The sequence below is a fragment of the Pygocentrus nattereri genome, chromosome 14 (genome assembly GCF_015220715.1).
Source record: "Pygocentrus nattereri isolate fPygNat1 chromosome 14, fPygNat1.pri, whole genome shotgun sequence".
In the NCBI taxonomy this organism is placed as follows: Eukaryota; Metazoa; Chordata; class Actinopteri; order Characiformes; family Serrasalmidae; genus Pygocentrus; species Pygocentrus nattereri.
In genome coordinates, this window is record NC_051224.1 from 19,873,102 (window position 1) to 19,895,000 (window position 21,899).

The 21,899-nt window shown below is 38.7% G+C and overlaps 1 protein-coding gene across 9 annotated transcripts in view; it reads right to left on the minus strand.

The window, feature by feature from the left end:
* The window catches only part of cpt1a2b (carnitine palmitoyltransferase 1A2b), an 84,231-nt gene that overhangs the window by 34,718 nt on the left and 27,614 nt on the right, over positions 1-21,899 (minus strand). For all 9 annotated transcript variants that reach the window (XM_017697455.2, XM_017697454.2, XM_017697452.2 and 6 more), the window contains 3 exons: positions 15,039-15,227; positions 6,910-7,015; positions 5,227-5,343 (listed from right to left, as the gene is read on the minus strand). In XM_017697455.2, the coding sequence (XP_017552944.1) occupies positions 5,227-5,343; positions 6,910-7,015; positions 15,039-15,227 (412 nt within the window). The remainder of the gene's footprint in view (positions 1-5,226; positions 5,344-6,909; positions 7,016-15,038; positions 15,228-21,899) is intronic.

Consider the following 21,899-nt stretch of genomic DNA (forward strand, 5'->3'; position numbering starts at 1 on the left):
AAAGTATTTCCATTTGCAGGTGGCAGTATGGCTCTGTTCTGGGACCTCCCTGCCCTTCTGTGTGCATGTACGGAAAGCGTAAGGCAGGGAGGTCCCAGAACAGAGCCATACTGCCACCTGCAAATGGAAATACTTTCTTTGATGAAGTGCTCCTGACTGACATGCAGTTTGTATGCATCCTTGTATATGAGTAAAAGTAAATTTTCTGAACTTTAGAATTTCTTTAGGTTTCTTCTTGGAGAAACTGTTTAGCAAAGTCAAGCATGGATTTCATGAAGATAATGTGGGCCTAGGATGCCTACTGACATTCCAAAAGAAAACACAGCAATGCTGTATGCATGAACAGCAGTAACTGTTTAGGAAATCACACTTTGCACTTTAATGCATTAGCTTTTCTTGAAATTTTCAATTGCGTTTCATATAACAATAACAGTAAAAGCAGCACAGTTTCTTGTACACAGTGATAGGAAGCAAGGCAGCACACAGAAAGCTGCAGTTCTACATGCTCATTCATTTCACTACAAAGTGCTGATTAATTTTTTAAAAATTCCTGTTTCTAAAACAAATGACATTATTCATACCTTAAAAAGGGTTATGTCAGGGGTCGGCAACCCAAATGTTAAGAAGAGCCATTTTGTCCTTACAACAAAAATTAAACCACCTTGAGAACCACATTTTATGGCCATTTTACCATCTTGGCTGTAAATATGTCTCGGGATGTGCAAATGTGCTAGTACAGGTTAAAAAATATAATATTAATGAAAAAAAGACTTTCTCTTTTGCTCTGCTTTAAGCTTTAGCTCACATCTCTGGCAGGAAACTTTCCCCCAAAAAGCAGAATAGTTTCTTATAAAATCTCAACTACCTATTTTTATGAGGCTGAAATGAGGCACCAGAATATAACTGCTGCACAACTGAAGGTGGAACGGGAAAATTTGAAGAAGAAGCCGCCAATGCTTTGTGAATTCTCTGGAGTGATCATAAATGCTGGTAAATAAAATAAAAAGTCCACTTGTCTCCAAAATAAACAATGTCTTAAATCTTTCTCTTTGCTGTTTCATTAGCCATGAGCTAGGCAAGATTGTTGTTGCTATGGTGACCAGCAGTCTGCACACCAACTTTCAGGGTTAAAGGTTAGTGATTTAGTAGATACAAGCTACATTAACTACAACATTTATTGTTAAGTGTGTTTGAACGTTCAGCAGAACTGTATTTTACTGCAAAAGACCCGAGCCCTGGGTTTGGCCACAATATAAAAAGGCTTATTTCAAGTGTAGTCTCCATCTTTGCAAAATAGGCATGACCAAGGCAGGCCAAACGAAAAAAAAAAAACAATTGTGTAGTTTGAAAACCAGCTAAATTACTAACTACAAATAGTAACGACACAAAAGTAAACATAACTACATCAGATAATTATATATTCAAGGGTGTGTAGTGATGCACACTGAACCATATCAAAAATGTAGATGACTGGCATGGTTAGTGACAGCAGGATGAATTGTGTGCAGCTGTGGTTAGCCAAGGAGCTAATATAGCAGTATGCAAGCTCAGGGGCACACGTAAGGGGGTGGAAGATTAGGAAGATTAGAACAATTCCTAAAATTTGCGGTGTGGAAAATTATCCCTGCAGATTTCTTTGAAAAATTTAAGCTGTAATAACAGTAAAATGTGGACACACCAAATATGAAAAAAGTGTGTTGTATTTAGATGTTGAGGATTTGGTGTAATTCTTCTATCAAATATACACTGTACTGCCAAAAGTATTTGCTTGTCTGCCTTCACACGCATATAAATTTGAGTGACATCCCATTCTGATTCCATAGGGTTTAATATCATTGCGGCCCACCTTTTGCAGTTATAAAAGCTTCACCTCTTCTGGGAAGGCTTTCCACAAGGTTTAGGAGTGTGTTAATGGGAATTTTTGACCATTCTTCCAGAAGCGCATTTGTCAGGTCAGACAGGGAAGTCGGACGAGAACGCCTGGGTCGCAATCTCCGCTCTAATTCATCCCAAAGGTGTTCTATAGGGTTCAGGTCAGGACTCTGTGCAGGCCAGTCAAGTTCTTCCACACCAAACTCTGGTGTGCAGTCATGTTGGAACAAGAAGGGGCCATCCCCAAACTGTTCCCACAAAGTTCGGAATATGAAATTGTACAAAATCTCTTGGTCAGCTGAAGCATTAAGAGTTCCTTTCACTGGAACTAAAGGGCCGACACCAACACCTGAAAAACAACCCCACACCATAATCCCCCCTCCACCAAACTTCACACTCGGCACAATGCAGTCAGAGAAGTACCGTTCTCCTGGCAACCGCCAAACCCAGACTCATCCATCAGGTTGCCAGATGGAGAAGCGTGACTTGTCACTACAGAGAACATGTCTCCACTACTCTAGAGTCCAGTGGCGGCGCTTTACACCACTGCATTTGAACTTTGCATTGAGCTTGGCAATGTAAGGCTTGAATGCAGCTGCTCAGCCTTGGAAACCCATTCCATGAAGCTCTCTACGCTTTTATTGAGCTAATCTGAAGGCCACATGAAGTTTGGAAGTCTGTAGCGATTGACTCTGTAGAAAGTTGGTGACCTCTGTGCGCTATGTGCCTCAGCATCCGCTGATCCCGTGCTGCCATTTTACATGGCCTACCACTTCATGGCTGAGATGCTGTTGTTCCCAGTCACTTCCACTTTGTTATAATACCACTCACAATTGACTGTGGAATATTTAGTAGTGAGGAAATTTTACAACTGGACTTATTGTACAGGTGGCGTCCTATCACAGTACCACACTGGCATTCACTGAGCTCCTGAGAGCGACCCATTATTTCACAAATGTTTGTAGAAGCAGTCTGCATGCTTAGGTGCTTGGCTTTTTACACCTGTGGCCAAGGGAGTGATTGCAACAGCTCAATTCAATGATTTCCATGGGTGAGTGAATACTTTTGGAAATCTGGTGTATTTTCTACTTCTTTCCTGATGTTGAAAATGAATAACTTGGCTGTTTTGGTTGTTTTAATGGGAAATTAAATAAATGAAGGGTTAAGGTTCGGTCTCAGACTTCTGCACAGCACTGTACTTCTTGTAGATATAAAAAATATTAAAACATCAAATTGAATCAGAATGACAACACAAATTATTTAATTATTTAAAAATGCTGGCTACAGCTGTGGCACTCTGGATGTGACACTCTCAAAAATGAAAGACCCATTTTTGTTCAGGAATCATGATTTGTGTCATGTAAACATTTGCTTTAAACCTTGTCTACAATACGTGGAATACATTTTTTGAGAAAAATTCAGGGGCGGTTGCTGCAGTAACGTCATCCACAAAAGCCTGACGTGACTGTGTTTTGTATACATTGCTAATTTTTATAAACAGCAGATGCCAGTGATGCTCAGAGACTGATGGATGGCATTTATACACTAAAAGAGGAAACGCTAATGTATGTGTGCAAGCATTTAAGTGTGTGTGTGGGTGCGTTCGAGATCTTGGGTGCTTTCCGTTGTAAAATCCCCACCAGAATACAGTGTGGAATGTTTGGGCTGCAAACTCACAGAAAAATTTTTTATAGGGGTGCGTGTGTGTGTGTGCATTCTTGTGAATGTATGATGTAAATGTGTAAGAATGTGCATGTATGTGGGCTTCTCACTGCAATTTCATGAGAAAAATGTTCTGTCTTTACAAAAGCTCCACATTTCATTTGTAAAAACTGGAAAAGCAAAACTCTCTAAGGCTGAGATCAGAGTTGCTTATAAAAGTCCTGTGGATGATGTATTAATTTATTTTCACATAGAAAATCAAGTCTTTTGACCTTGGGTGCCCCATCTTTTGCACAAGGCCATGTGTTTGTATGTACACTGATAAATAATTAACCGTGTCTAAAATCCTTGCAGTCACTCACTGTTGGATGTTGTTAAACTGGTGAATTATTCACTGACTCATTTTTTGAGTGGTGAGCAACAACCCAGCCTTGCTTACAAAGGATTAAGCCTTTCCTGAATGCTGCTTTACACCAAAGCATAATTACATCATCTGTTTAAAAACATTTAACAGGTTTTTGAACATTTCACAATGTCTCTAGTCTCTAGTTTAAGGCCCCAGGGCTCTTCGTCTTTTTCCTTTGCTTCAACTGAATGTCAGCAGTGTTATGCGGTTTTTCACTGGCCGCTTGTTTGGTTCCAGAAAATACTTCCAATGACTTAGAAATTTGGGGATCAAGCTAGTAGGTATGCACACATTAACATTCATGAGCACATCCTGACTTAAAACATGCACATAATACATGAAAAGTAATGCAGACAAATGAACAACAGGAGAGTGCTGAGCTACCATGGCAGCCAGGAACACCACCAGAAATAATGAATGTGAAAGACTACATATCTTTGTACTGTTTTCATATACAGTACGTATATTTGGGACATATTATTACATATAACCTGTCCAGGGTGTATGCTGCGTTCCGCCCAATGACAGCTGGGATAGGCTCCAGCTCCCCCAGCAACCCAGAAGGATAAGCGGCTTAGATGATGTGTGTGTGTGTGTGTGTGTGTGTGTGTGTGTGTGTGTGTGTGTGTGTCTGTCTGTCTGTGTGTGTGTGGGATGAACTGCTATTACATATAAGTACATTCATATACTAACCGAGCACTTTATTAGGAACACTTTCACTGTTTATGCAATTACCTAATTAACCAATCATGTGGCAGCAGAGCAGTGCAAATCATGCAGATACAGGTCAGAAGCTTCAGTGTTGAGTCTCTAGAATTTACTTAGCAGCAGTACTGCACACAGAAAAATCCCTTGTTGATGAGAGAGGTCAAAAGAGAATGATCGAAAGGCTATACTAACTCAGATAACCAGTCTGTACAATTGGGGTGAGAAAAATAAAAGCATCTTGGAATGCAGGAGTCGCAGCATTAAAGTGCAACCAAAAAAATCTTGTGTGGAATCCATGCTAGAAGAATTGAGGTCAAAGGGACACTGTACCCAGTATTAGTACAGTGGTCCTAATAAAAGCTCAGTAAGTATATATCTAATATATATGAAACATATTTTTATACATAACACATGTAACCCCGTCTTTACATATACTTACATATATATCTCTTCTATTCATTACCTCACATCCTCACATTCTGTAGAAACAGCGTGTATGTATGTGTGTGTGCATGCAATCATGCTCTGCTGTATGTGTGAGAGCATGTGTAGGTGTGCGAGCGGTTTGTGTATCTGACCTCAGGTGGTATGTCCCAGGTCAGCCGTTGAGGGGGAGGTAGAGAGTGCTCCACTTCACCTCTGCAGTTTCCATCGATGTCATAACCAAGCTGAAAGGCATCAGTGGCCAGAGTAAACTGATAGGGGGAGAAAGAAAAGAAAGAAAGAAAAGTCAGGACCACTTAAACACTTAAGGCTGGCTTTAAACAGTATAGCTATAGTATAGATACTGAATAATCCACAGTAGACACTGAATAATTCATAGTAGGGACTACACAACCTATATTAGGTACTGAATATTGCTACACTGCTATGTTGATACAAATTAAATTGTATTAGATACAGAATAAATCATACTAGACACTGAATATTACTCAGAACTCACAGTAGATACTTCGTAGTAGATCTACCCCATAACCAAAAAAATTGTGAAAAAAAAAAAATGCAATGATGTGCAAATCATTTCAACTCTACATTCCATTCAACTCTACATTTCATTCAACTCTACATTTCATTCAAGGACAACAAATGAAATGTTGAAACTGAGAAATTTTATTGTTTTCGGGAAAAAAAAAATGCTTATTTTGAATTTGATGCCAATAAGACATTTCAAAAAAGTTGGGACGGGGCAACAAAAGGCTGGCACACCTGAATTCAATTATTTGGATGGGTGAGTGAATCCTTTGGGCAATATAGTGTATTTTAAGATTAATAACAAGATAAAAAGGCTGCAGTCTACATATAACTACAGCTGCGATGAAGCTACTTCAGAGGAAAAAAAAATTAAAGATTTTCCACTTCGCCTACCATAAACACATCAGTGGGATGATCCATCCACATGCACACACATACAGTGCTCAGTCACACATTCCACCACATCAGACATGAAGAAAAGGTCAAGCGAAATGAATTCAACCACCACATTAAACATCCACTGTGATGTGGAACGAGGAGGCGGACACATACGCTGAGATAAGCGACTTTTATTATGGGCAAATCCAGGGTCATAGTCACAACGGTCCATTGTCAAAGAGCCAACACAGGGAGGGACAGACATGACAAAATGAACAGGATCAACAAGCAATAGTGGCCAGAAGAAACAAACACCAAACAATATCAAACACTTCAAACAGTACAAAGACCAGCAGCCAGACTGGGGAAACACAGGGCTTAAATACATAAGGGTAAATGAGGGACAGTTGGAAACAAAGGTGCAGATGATCAGGGGTGGAGTAACCAAACAAGGGGCTGGACTAAAAACCAAAACAAAAACACACGGGCTAAACCAAAACGCAACACGAACACATGGACAGGACTGGGAGGGGCCAATCATGACATCCACACAGTAAAGGAGTTTAATTAACCTTTTAATCCTCAGGCAAAAAGCGGCTATTTGACACATTGAGTTAAAAAAATTATATATATATTTTTTATATATTAATCAGAATTTCCATAGTGATGTGAACTGCACTCTGAACAAGGGGTAAATGGCCCAAAGGTTCAGTAAAATGGCCATGCAATTTTCATTTTAGTGAGTGAGTGAGGTGTTGGTTTTGTTTGTATTGTTTAATATTATTTATTACTATTATTTATTTGCATTTTTATTATTATTATTATTATTATTATTATTATTATTATTATTATTATTATTAGTAGTAGTAGTAATATTATTATGTATTATTATATTTTATTTTCACTCTTACCTCCCATAAATGAGCCACTGTAGGAGCATCAGCCCAGGAGTGTTCAGCATTCAGGCCTGTTTTGCCATTCTTAAAGACCACCACAGAGAAGGACTTATCGAACCACCTGACAGAGACAGAGAGAAATTATTAATTATTGCTGCAAAATAAGTAGCTTTATACAACAGTCAGTTCCAACCATACAATCCAATTGGTTGAAAACCGCTCCATCCATGATGGTCTGGTATCTGATAACATTTACCCAAATGACTAAACCCAATGACCTCAGGTCATGCCCCTGATCCCAATGACCCAATCATATCAGTCACCCAAATGACTCCAATAATGCTAGTTACCACAGTCATACCTGACCCCAATGACCCCAATCACTAAAATTCTCTTCTAGAAACGATGTGACCGTACCCCGCTACAGGGGGTTGACTTCTGAAGTTGTCAGGACTAGGATTAATCCCTGCACTGGACACTCCAAAACTGAGATGTACTGACTGATATGATGGTCAGTTCTGAACTGTAACACTTCTTGAACAGGTAACAGAAATTTGCAGTCATTGATAATATAAACACTTCAGCACCAGGAGCAGAGTTACCCTGAATTATTTAATGTTTTGATTATTTTGCTATTTAAAGCATAATTCTAATATTAAAGGTTAGACTTGGATATACTGTACATGTTCCTGTCATTTTGACCATGAAGTTTGTATTGTGGCTGAATTTTCCAGGGCTGTGCCACAGAAAACAAAAACAATGGAATATCGAGAGAGAGAGAGAGAGAGAGAGAGAGAGAGAGAGAGAGTGGGAGAGAGAGGGAGAATCTAAATAGAGAGAGAAATAATTATAGAGAGAGCAAGAGCAGAAAAATATAGAGAGAGGAAGACAGAAGGAAAGACAGAGAGAGAAAGATAGAGAGAAAGAGAGAAAGAAGGAGAAAGAAAGAAACGAACAAATCCAGGGATAGAGAGAAAGACAGTGATAGAGAGAGAGAAAGACAGACAGAGAGAAAAATAGAAAGAGAGAAAGAGAAAAAGAAAGAAAGACAAAGAGAAAGAAAGAAGAGCCTGACCATCTTCAACCAAATTATAATCAATAATCATCAATCAATCAGCCAAATATAATCTTAAAAGTGTCCATTTTCTGTTAGTGGCAACGTAAGAAGTAAAAACGTTCAAATGGCTTGAGCGTCTCCTACAGCTGTCAAATTTGTTGCTTAGCAACAGCGTCTCAATGGAGTGATACAGTGTTTGTGAAAAACCTGTGATGTTACAGCAAAATAAAAGCACAGTTAGAATGCTTCTCAACCAATCAGCTTGCGTGGCCAGAACTAGTCAGTAGGAAGTGTACAGGCCTTTGCTTTGAATGACTTCAGCACATCTGCGGCCACAGGACATCACTAGTCTCTCACACTGCTCTGGTGTGATTTTGGTCCGCTCTTCTTGCAGTTTCTTCCACAGTTCGGTGACTGTAGTGGGTTTCTTGGCCATAACTTTGTCACCAAGGATTTTCCAGAGGTTTTCTATTGGGTTTAGATCAGGACTCTGAGCTGGCCATTTCATTGTTTCAATGTTTTCAATTTCAAGGAACTGCTTTACCCGTTTTGCTGTGTGACAGGGGGGATTGTCATGCAGGGGGCATTGTCCATGAAAATTGCTGGCTGATTGAGTGACAAACGCAAGGAAGGAACCACATGTTGTTGAAGAAGGTTCTGATAAACACTTGCATTCACTCTGCCGTGTAGCTGTATGAGAGGCCTTCCTGCTGCTGAAAACATTCCCCAAACCATGACATTTCCTCCTCCTGACTGGTGACTGTTGTAACCTTCAGAAAATTTTATTGTAATCTTTCTCTGTGCTACAGTCATTGTTGTTCTCTAATTTTGATCATTGTGTTTTTTGCAAAATAAAGATTTTTTGTTGAAGTACTTTGGTTATTTTGTAAACGCTGTTCTAGTGGCTTGGTATACCCCTAACAAAAAATCCTTCAAATGTTGACCAATGAAGATTGCATTATTTCTGAAAAAATCAAGTGTTCTTGAATTGTTCTCTAATTTTGATCTCTAGTGTAGATTCTACAAGAACTGTACTGGAAGGATGGAAAATCTCTGAGGTCTGCTTAATCCTGCATGTAAACACAGTCACTACTGCAGCTTTCTATCATTTTCTTTTCTATCTCTGAGCGATGCAGAGAAACTTTCTTGTATTTGTTACAAGTACTGTAATGATCTTCTTACTAAACTTCCTAAGAAAACAATACATGCTATGCGACTCGTACAAAATACATCAGCATCCTAACAAAAACTAAACAGAGAGATCAGGTCACTCCTTTTTTAAAAAAGCTGCACTGGCTTCCTGCATCGTTCAGGAAGGATTTGAAAATTCTGCTACTAGTTTTTAAGGCTGTAAATGACCTTAAAGCACTGCTTACATCACAGAGTGTCTGTCTGTTTATGTTCCAGCATCTTAGATCTTCAGATAGTGGCCTTCTAAAAATACCCTCTGTAAAATACAGAAAACATGGAGAGACTCATTCAGTTATCCTGCTTCTCTCTGCTACTCAATTCACCTTTTATTAGGCAGTCAAGCTCAGAGCTCACTTTTAAGAAGCATCTTAAAACTTATCTCTTTAACTCAGCACATCATTAAAACATCTCATGGTGTTTAACTTTTAATTTGATCTGTTTTTTTTCTTATATGATTCTACATTAATACTAATAATTTCTTATATTACTGTTTAACTTTATCACCATCTGTAAAGCACTTTGAGCTGCCACTGACATGAAGTGCTATATAAATAAAAATTCTTCTTCTTATCATTATTATTATTTTGCCAAAAGATACTCTCTAATTGGTCCAAAGCCTCACATAGGCATTTAATCAAACCATTCAGTAACCCCTCATTCCCTGAGGATGGAGATCCTGGAAGAGACCTCCCCATTTAGAATAGAAATGTTGCATCTTAGGACAAAAATGATGAGTCAGAATAATTGATTTGTAGTAACCCTTCCTTCTAAGTGCACCCCCAGCTATACCAGCAAGAAGCCCTCCACAGCATAACAGCCGATGTATACAGGCCTGTATGTACACTGGGGTCTAAAAGCTGAAGGCCCTTCATAAAAATGCTTCTACTTGCATTCTAATTCAATATGAGGTTTACCATTACAAATTACACTGTCAGCATAACAGTTTGCATGAATTTGAGCATGAATTTCAGATTTTCGATGTATATGATGTCACCGTTTTGCTTAAGTGACACTGTGCACCCATGCTTGACCCTACATGTAAGTGCAAAAGCCTCTGGTCTGAACATGAGCTGGAATCAGTGGAAAAGATAAAAAACTAAAAAGTCAGACCTTTTTTGGTTCAAAGGTATTACATGATCAGTGTCATATCTTCCTTAAATTTGAATAGTGATCTAAAAATAATTCAGCTTTTCAAAATCCTAAACATTTCTGTTTTTTTATTTCTAAGTTTAGGGTAGCGCTGTCACCTCACAGCAAGGAGGGCTCTGTGTGGAGTTTGCATGTTCTCCCTGTGTCAGAGTGGGTTTCCTCCGGGTTCCTCCCACAGTCCAAAGACATGCAGTTAGGCTAACTGGACATGCTAAATTGCCCCTAGGTGTGAGTGTGTGTGTGATTGTCTGTGTCTGTCTGTCTGTTTGTCTGCCCTGCGATGGACTGGCGACCTGTCCAGGGTGTATCCTGCCTTCCGCCCGATAACAGCTGGGATAGGCTCCAGCACCCCCTGGCGACCCTGAGGGAGATGCAGCTTAGAAAATGTGTGTGTGTTTTTCTGGGTTTAAACAAAAAATATCTCAGATTTCCACTGTGGTTTCAGACTGTAGATTCTCTTGGGTCTCTTCACACCGTAGAGCCAAACATTTCTGTTTTTCTATTTCTGGGTTTAGGGCAGCACGGGGGTGCGGTGGGTAGCGCTGTCGCCTCACAGCACTGTGCTGTTATATGCTGTTCTGTGCTGGTGCGGACTCGTGAGACGGCTTCTTTTTCCATACTGTGCTGATTAGATTATCAAACTAGGAAACACAGAAGAAAAGCTACACACAGGCTTAGAGACAGCCAACAGCCTGACATCTACACACCACAAAACACTAACAAAAACAGCTGGAAATTAAAAAAAGTATACTGTACTAACGTTTGTTCTACAGTACTAGAGTCATGTCTCTGCATTTAGCCCAGCAACCTGGTATTCACTCAGTACTGTCCTACTGCTGTGTTTTATTTCACTGTGCTAACATCAGTAGAAAGCACTAGGCTAGGCCACTGAAGCTAGGAAAGATAACTTGTTAAAGGGGAAGAGTAGACTGAAAGGCAGAAACAGCTGCCTTTGGTGCAGAGACTAAAGGGTTCAAATCTGAATTCTGAGCTTCTTTCATCACTAGCCAAGGCTGAACACGTTAGGTAAGTCCAAGATGATGAAAGATCCTAACAATGGAATTCACAAGGAAACATAAGCGCACTGCGGGGAACAGATGCTGCACAAGTTTAGAATGTGATAAACCTCTGCACATATTTGCTTATCTTGATTTTAAAAAAGACACAGTTCTGCTGGTCGGGCACAACAAATTTAATCTCTCTGTAACTTCCTCCAGTTCCAGAACATACGTCCTCGGGCACGTTCAGTCTCAAAATGTTGACCAGGTTCAACAACGTTTCGTTAAAAAGGTGCAAAATTCAACAAAAGGCTTGGTGGGTGTGTCAGAATGTTACCCAGTTAGCCGTGATGTGTACATAAACCCTGCTGTATTTAAAAGGCAGCACACACAATCCATTCCACCATTACCTTCTAAATCCGTGTTTTGCTATGTGTTGTCAAGGCTGAACACAGCCCTGACCAACAGTGTTCCAACAGATCATTTGAAGAAACGTGATTCCGATGACATGTGGACAAATCCAGATGGAGGCAGAAAGTGAAAAGCAAAAGGGGCGAGGTGGAGGCGAGCTGTACTGAGCCAGATTACACCATATTATGACAGAAAATCACAGTGTGTGTTGGACACAATCCTAATGTTATAAAGAGCAGAAATATTCGACTGAATTGAAAGAATTGCCTTTAATCAAGGAAGCAGATATAGGCCCCATTCCCCAGACATCCTTCTACTCAGGAAAATGAAATAACAGCACTCAAAAATATGGAGGCATGAAACTTCACAAGGCTGAAGTTGGCTTCATATTCAAATTTTGCAACCAGTCGTCTGGCCTCACAGTTGAGGCAGCTACCTGGGCATCCCTTCCCCCTTCAAACTGCGCAGCAAACAGCAGCCATTCAAGCTAAAATTCAGACATCCCCTGAAATTCAGTCAGCTATGACCAAACAAGTCCACAGTGCCACCCTAGCATAAGTCATGAGCACTTCTTCTGTGCTGACCAATCACATCAAAGGTTACACCAGCCTTTACAGTTGTAATTTAGGGGGAGATTCTCTACTACAGTTCTTCACAGATCTAATTTTTTGCTAACAGAACTATGTTTGCTAGTTACTACCCCTTAGTCTTGTGGTTTAGTGAGGTACTCCTGTGGTACTATAAGAGTACAATAGAAAAGTACAACTGGAGTGAACTGGAGAGACACCTGAGGGTATAAAAGGGGGTTACACCACAGGCTCAGACTTTGCAAGCAAAAATGGACCACAGTTCACCCCTTTGTGCCATACTTCATGAGAGAATTGTGAAACAGGTTAAAAAGAACATTTCTCAACACAAAATTGCAAAAAATATAAGTCTTTTACCAACTATTGTACACAACATACAAAGGGAAAAGATCAGGGAATACGGAGAAATCACAGTCCCTGTAGGCCAAGGTCGGAAAACCACTTGAATGACCTTCAAACCCTCAGATGGCATTGCATGAGAAATCTACAAACTGCTGTGTTAAAAATAGCCATGTGGGCTTGGGAGTACTTCAGAAAACTGTTCTCACTTAACACAGTCTGCACCTGCTCTAGAAATGCAGCTTGAAACTCTACTATGCATTGAGATGGGGTGGTTGGTTAGTGAAGTGGGTAACATCTCTGCCTTCTACGCTGTAGACAGGGGTTCAATCCCCACCTTTGCACACACCCTACACGATACCAATAAGGGTCCTTGGGCAAGACTCCTAACACCACCTTCGCCTACCTGTGTAAAAATAATCAAATTGTAAGTTGCTCTGGATAAGAGCGTCTGCCAAATGCCGTAAATGAGAAAGCCATATTGCATTCTGTATTATGCATAGAGAAAGCCATACTGCATTCTATGCAAAAACACAGCCGAGTTCTCTGGGTCCAAGCTCATCTCAGATGGTCCAAAAGACAGTGGAAAGCCCGTATTCTGCATATGCTACAACAGAGTGGATTCATAAGCATAGAGTGCATGCGCTATTGGCCTTCTATGTTGTCTCCTATAGAAAATGTATAGCACACCGTAGACAGGAAAATAAGACAGTGATGACCATAACTAATGAGAAGCAGAAGTCTTGTATCAAGCAAGAATGGGCAAAAATGAAATTTGCAAAACTCCAATAATTTGTACCTTCATTTCCCAAACATTTAAAAAAATGTAACTGATAGGAAAGGTGATCTAACACAGTGGTAAACATGGCTCTATCCCTGTTTTTCTAAATGTGTTGCAAGCATCAAATTCTGATTTATACTTCATTTATAATTCCTACTTTTTTCCTAGTTTATACTTACACAAGTTGGTCACTGAACACATTCTTTGTATGTATGTCAGTTAAAAGTTCAAGAGAATTAATAAATCACAGCCTTTTATTGTGGTAGTATGAGGGAAGACTGACTGAGGGAGGGGGAGAACTCTGAGAACTTGGTCTGGAGTTCTGGGCAGCTTCTGCCTGTAGCTAGAAGGCCAGACCCCCTCACAGCTGTAGCAGGACTGATGTAGGACTGAGGAACAGGGAGGTGATGGGGTGGCAGATCGTTTGTCACAGGAACTGAAGGTGAGGATGTGAATTTATGGGGCGGTAGATTGGAAGAAGGAGGGGCCTCAGGATGTGCCTCTCCCCAAACTGCAGTTATAACATAACTACATTTCACTTGAGATTTTACTTACTGTCATTTTGTGAGGAACAGGGGTATATCACTACAGAAATGAGTTCACAAGAGCAGATATAGCTGTACCATCACCACTAAAGCTGGAAGAAATTGGTTGCATTTCCTGCTTCTCACAGTCTAAGGAACATGTCCAAACATATTCAGTGAAATTTAGATCTGCATTCTTTAGCTTTAAGTGCTGTTTATCTGATGGTGACAGTTTTGTTTTTCTACCAGGTCTTAGATTTTTTTATTGTAGATAACAGTATGTAAAAATGCAGAGTGTGTTTCAGTGAGAATGACCAGATGCAGCTGTAGGCAAAAATTTGTGCACCACTGCTCAAATTTTAAAATTTGTTGATTTTTGTCAGAGAAAAGAAGTTAATAACACCTTTACATTTAACGTATTGTAAAAATATATAACATAAAATGTTGCATGAGCATAACTTTTAGCAAGAACTGAGGTTACAGCTGACAAATATTCTTGTATTTTCCACTTTTCCTTCTCAAGTCCAGAAATATTATATTATATAATATAATATTATAGTCTTACATTAACAAAAATTGTTTTTTATTTTGATGTGTGTTTAGGATCATTGTTTTGAGATGTGTGTTGTAATATCCAGCCTCTTCATCTTCAGTTTCTTCACTGACTGTGACTTCCAGAACTTGTCTGGACTCTGGGGTTGTATTGATCTGAGATTGATTTTCTCTTCTCTCAAAGATGAAAGCTTTAAGTGCTGTTTTTCTAACGGGAGTCTCATTTCCTGTGCGTTGTTTAAAAGTTTTTGAACTCCAGTTTAAAAACTCATGTTTTTTTCAACCCTTTATGTAAGGAAAGAGAAAGTCATAAGTGGATTATCTTATATCTAATCTTGTCAGAAAATCTCCTGAAAAATGAAAAACATGCTTCCTGGCTGTTTTGACTGGAAAAAATGTATTTAACTTTTGTACAGTGCTATTTGATTATATTTAAAGGTCATGCACAGATGTCAACCCTGTTTATTACTGAGCTTTATTATTAATACATATTTGTTATTTAACAAGACATTCATAAATACATCATACACCCCATCTGTTTTGTGTTTTTCTGACCTGTCATAGCACTTGCCGTGCAGGAGGGCTTTAGCATAGCAGTCGAGGTTTCCCTCCGGGTCATCCCCCTTCATGCCCTCCTCCTGCTCATCCAGGCTGACAAAGAAAGCCGCTTTCTCGATGCAGTCCAGTGAGCGCTTATTCACTCCGGAGCTGAAGTACTGCTTCCGCACACGAGCCCATGGAGTCCTGCACAGACCAAAGACCACACGTTATCACTGCACAGAAAAATACCTGAATTCACTGGGCAGGAGTGTTGCTCCTGCACTGTGCTACACCTCATCACTGTGCTGGGACATTACTGTATACTGAGCCACCGTCAACAGGCTCACTGGGAACCAGCTGGACATTATATCTCGCTACTCTTTACTATGCACTGCCACTGTGTTTATACATCCATACATACTGCATATTGAACTACTACTTTGTTTATACATCTATACACACTGCAAATTGAACTGCTACTTTGTTTATACATGCATACATACTGCATATTGAACTGCTACTTTGTTTATACATGCATACACACTGCATATTGAACTGCTACTTTGTTTATACATCTATACACACTGCAAATTGAACTGCTACTTTGTTTATACATGCATACATACTGCACATTGAACTGCTACTTTGTTTATACATGCATACATACTGCATATTGAACTGCTACTTTGTTTATACATGCATACATACTGCATATTGAACTGCTACTTTGTTTATACATGCATACATACTGCATATTGAACTGCTACTTTGTTTAGACATGCATACATACTGCATATTCAACTGCTACTTTGTTTATACATGCATACATACTGCATATTGAACTGCTACTTTGTTTATACATGCATACATACTGCATATTGAACTGCTACTTTGTTTATACATGCATACATACGGCATATTGAACTGCTACTTTGTTTAGACATGCATACATACTGCATATTCAACTGCTACTTTGTTTATACATGCATACATACTGCATATTGAACTGCTACTTTGTTTATACATGCATACATACGGCATATTGAACTGCTACTTTGTTTAGACATGCATACATACTGCATATTCAACTGCTACTTTGTTTATACATGCATACATACTGCATATTCAACTGCTACTTTGTTTATACATGCATACATACTGCACATTGAAATGCTACTTTGTTTAGACATGCATACATACTGCACATTCAACTGCTACTTTGTTTATACATGCATACATACTGCACATTGAACTGCTACTTTGTTTATACATGCATACATACTGCATATTGAACTGCTACTTTGTTTATACATGCATACATACTGCACATTGAACTGCTACTTTGTTTATACATGCATACATACTGCATATTGAACTGCTACTTTGTTTATACATGCATACATACTGCATATTGAACTGCTACTTTGTTTATACATGCATACATACGGCATATTGAACTGCTACTTTGTTTAGACATGCATACATACTGCATATTCAACTGCTACTTTGTTTATACATGCATACATACTGCATATTGAACTGCTACTTTGTTTATACATGCATACATACTGCATATTGAACTGCTACTTTGTTTATACATGCATATATACGGCATATTGAACTGCTACTTTGTTTATACATGCATACATACTGCATATTGAACTGCTACTTTGTTTATACATGCATACATACTGCATATTGAACTGCTACTTTGTTTATACATGCATACATACTGCATATTCAACTGCTACTTTGTTTATACATGCATACATACTGCATATTGAACTGCTACTTTGTTTATACATGCATACATACAGCAAATTGAACTGCTACTTTGTTTATACATGCATACATACAGCAAATTGAACTGCTACTTTGTTTATACATCCATACATACCTCATATTGAACTGCTACTTTGTTTATACATCTATACACACTGCAAATTGAACTGCTACTTTGTTTATACATCCATACATACTGCATATTGAACTGCTACTTTGTTTATACATGCATACATACTGCAAATTGAACTGCTACTTTGTTTATACATCCATACATACTGCATATTGCACTGCCACTTTTGTTTATACATCTACACATACTGCATATTGCACTTCCATTGTTTATACATCCATACACACTGCATATTGCACTGCCACTTTATTTATACATGCATACATACTGCATATTGCACTGCTACTTTTGTTTATACATCCATACATACTGCATATTGAAATGCTACTTTTGTTTATACATCCATACATACTGCATATTGAACTACTACTTTTGTTTATACATCCATACATACTGCATATTGAACTGCTACTTTTGTTTATACATATATACATACTGCATATTGCACTGCCAATTTGTTTATACATCCATACATACTGCATATTGAACTGCTACTTTTGTTATTACATCTATACATACTGCATATTGAACTGCCACTTTGTTTATACAGCCATACATACTGCATATTGTACTGTCATTTTGTTTATACACCCAGGCATATACAACTGTTAACATATGTTATTGTTTACAGTGTTTAGTCACCACTGCATTGTCACCTGCTTTATATTTATGTGTTTTTATTTATTCTAGTACTGCACATTACATTTTATAGTCGTTTTATTGCATGTTATTAAATATCTTCACTTCTTCTATTTATGTATCTGTGTAATAGCATACGGCAATACTTTTCCAAATGTAAACAAAAGCACACATGGAGGACTGGGAGGGGCCAATCGTGACAACATCATTTGTGAAAAGTGTACATTTGTTTCTTGCTAGACAAGAGGTTCATACAATTAGGGGTAGGAATGTGTATTGAGAACCAGTACTAAATTGGTACCAGTTCCTGACCACACAGGTTCTACCCAACTGAGACTGTATGTTTTCCCTGAATCAAATAAATAAAGTCTGTTCTACTAATCTAATCAATATCAGTCTAGTTCAACGAGTTCATAACAACAGTACATTTGGACTAAATTAGGTCTGTCTAACATGATATCTAAGACCATCATTGTAAATGAAATCTTTAGTTATCTGTGACGCAGAGAGCGTCAAAATCATGATTATACAGTTATGTATACAGCCCTCATTTAAATAGCTGAGTTGGAGGCAGAGCAACCATTCATATAAATACTTTAGGCATTAATCAGAAAGCAGACTACAAATTCTCTTCTCTTCATTTTTCCTTTTCTTAATATGAGTGATTGAGCTACAAATTAGACTTCATTTTCACTCATTACAATCTACAGGTCACCAGGGCCCTATTTTAAGTACTTACAGAAACACGCTGACCTTCTATCAAGTTTAATAATGCTTTCAAATAAAGTAATAACTGTCAGAGATTTTAACACTCACTTACAAACCACAGGGTCCACTAAATAAGGCATTTATATCTAACTGGTTTCACTCAAAATATAATAAAGCTCACTCAGTATTGCCACAATCTTCCAACTCTTTGACCTTCTCTCCCCCTGGTTCTCCTGCAGAGCACAGCAATCTCAGATCATTATTCAATGTCATACTAAATCTGCTTTAGTCAAAAAAATGTGTATTCCACGATATCACGCCAAGCGCAATACAACATCACCCGCAACTAATTCTTTAAAAACCTCCAGATCTACCAGCTTCTATCAGCTGTCTGTCTGAACACACTGAATTAGATATTATGACCAAATGCTTCTTTAGTTAATGTGGCTGCACTAAGAAGTAAAAGAATAATGCAGAAAAAGCTCCATGGTACACTGATCATACTCAAGCTTTAAAACTGTCAGACAACTAGAATGTAAACTAGAAAACCTGAGCAAACTAGAAGCATTCCAGTCCGCCTGGAAGGAGCCTCATTGATTATAGAAGGACACTTGCTGCAGCCCAGGCAACCTACCTGTCCTCTTTGATTGCAAATAATAAGAATAACCCTCATTATTCAGTACAATCCTAAAAATTAACTACAAATCAAACAGCTGCTGAATTCTACAGATTATTAATTAGACTTTCAAGACAAGGTTCACATCATCAGACACTTCTTGTGAGAAGCAAATTTGAAATGTTTAAGAGGTTTTTACGAGTCAAAGCAGCTATAACCCACACCTACAAGCTCGTTTCATTAACTGGACCCCAGTCATTAGCCAAGTCAGATACCACCAGCCTACAGCAACGATGACTTCATGATATTTTTCAATAGTAAAATGAAAACTATCAGGCAAAAAATTCATGCTACAGTTTTGAACTTGCTGTCCTACAAAGCCAATGCAGATCTCAAGTACAACATTACTACAGAGATGCTGGAATTCTATACCTTACTTCAACAAATAGAGCTGGTTGAAATTATTTTCTCTACAAAAACTTTTAATTGTATATTAGAGCCAATTCCCATAGGTTTACTCAAGGAAATGTTACCAGAAATAAACAAGCCTTTTTTAGCTTTAGCCTTGGCTATATACCAAAATCTCTTAAATTTCAGTAATCAAACCTCTAACTAAAAAACCTAATCTAGCTCCCAGCTATTGAGTTAAAGATCTCTCTCAAATCTTCCCTTTTAGAGGGATTTTGGAGAAAACGCACAACAAATTTGCACAGGAATCACATGCATGAAAAATTTCAGTCTGGATTTAGGCCTCAGCATAGTAAAGCGACTTGTCACTAAGGAAGACTAAATAATCTCTTATCATTTTCTGACCAAGGAAATGTATCTTTGCCTTTTCGGCTTAATCACAGTGCAGCATCTGATACTGCTAGAACCCTGTAGGACTAACAGGAATAGTTCTTTCCTGGTTCAGATCTAACCTTATTGATCAGTATCTGTGCATCATCTGTTCAAACAAAAAGTATGGTGTTCCACAAGTTTCTACTGTTATGCTGATGACACTCAATTGCATATATCAACCAAATGAGATGTTTCTCAAATAAGCCCATTTATCTTTAAATTTTCAACATTCACCTTTAAAGCAGTTCTACATTAACTCCAGAGATTAAGACCATTTATTGTTAAAACTGTGTTAGAACAGCAGAGCAGCAGAGATTTATTTTACTGCAAAGGAGGATTATTTTATTTTTACCTGCAAATCTGATTCTGCTGTGGAGCCTCAACAGGGCAGTAAAAAGCCACTGACCTACATGATTCTGCCCATTTCCTTATCAGCAGCAAATTTGTCATGAGGCTAACAACTTTTATCTACATACTGAAGGACATTCCTTAAGTGGCCTGAGTAATAAAGAGAAGGGTCGAGAGTCGCCCTGGTTAGATTTGTACTGTGAAGCTGGAGATGTTTCCAAACTACTACATCAAATGGAAGTCACTCAAGAATTAGACATTGGTGTTTGAGAAAACCGTGAGATGCTCTGCCATGTGCGACTCAAAAGTGGATGTGGACAATTATGCTGTTCTCTGATATGGCAGTACAGCTGCAACTCAAAGCCAACTATGCTGCAATTCTCGTTTTGTGTCACTGTTTCAAGTCATTCATACACAATATCCATAAGAACAGATTGAAAATGACACAAACTGTTGCGTGTGGAGAGATCCTGCGTGACCAGAGTATGCAGTGGAATGCAATGCAAAGTGTCAAATTGAATTTAATGTTTCAAATTTAATATAAAAATAAACAGCTGAACAGGCTGCTAAGGCCATCTTGAATGTGCATGCATGAGCACTAAAGAGGCCTTTGTGCTCCAGTGCTAAGAAGATCTCAGCCACTTTTTCTGCAGTCTTTACTTTGAGACACATCTGCTGTCATGTTTTCCAGTAGCTCAGCACATCCACAGTGGCTGGGTCATGTATAATGTTTCATAACTGGGGTCAGGTTGAAACCTGCTCCATCAACATGTACAGGATCGTTATCATGACATGAGTTTCCATGATACGTTTTTGAGAATTATCTACTTATCTAATTACGCTACTTCTGACTTAAACAAATTACATATAAAACTATAAAGAATTACCCTGCTCGACTTCGAATTACATTTGAGGGAAAGTCACATGAGTTTACTTCTGCAGGCGAAGCCGAACGATTCATAACCACGATGTCTGGGTGATGTATCACCAGCATTGTTAAGGCACGGTAGTCACATTCATTTATACTGTGCACTTATTGTTTACTGGGCGGCTTTGATATGCTTTAACCTATTGTTGATTTGCGTATGTGTAGCAATATTTTGTTTGTTACTAGTTCCATTCATAAAATCGATGGCTGTAAGAATTTAGAATAGGTGGAGTGCACTATCTGAGTTATTTCTCTTTCTCTCGTGCACATTGTTGTGTACAGGGCGAAGTTATTTTATAATTGTTCATGGCTGTTTGAGCTCACTTTTAAATGTGTGTATGTGAGTTCTGTGGACGAAACCAGTCCTGCGTGTTCGTTGATGCAAAATAAATGAGACGAGTAGATTAGACTGAAGTGAAACAAACGGTTTTATTACAGAATTCTGGAGAGGTTACAAACAGAGAACATGCATCATGTATCTCCCAAGTAAGCTCTGACCCCTTCTCATCTGACACCCTTTTTATAGTCGCATGACCGCTCATTCCTTACTCCAGCCTCCAATGTGTGCGTTAGGCCATCTCACTAATCCACATCATAAAAGTTTAAGGATGCGCTCGAGACGTGAGCGCGTCTGCAAGGTCAGCTTAAGGTATTCCCTGTGTTTACCAACTCCCCCCTTTTTCCAGACAATGGCTCTGCTTATCTGACCAGATGAACCACATGTGTTGTGTGCTAATCCCAGGGTCTACTACTATTAGCTTCGAGGTATTACCTGTTATCTGACGTCCTTGTGTATTCCACCATTAGTCAGCACACAGCCTAATGAGCTGACTCTTAGCTCTTAGAATTGTACAATATGGCCATTAAGCTTTCAATGCTAGA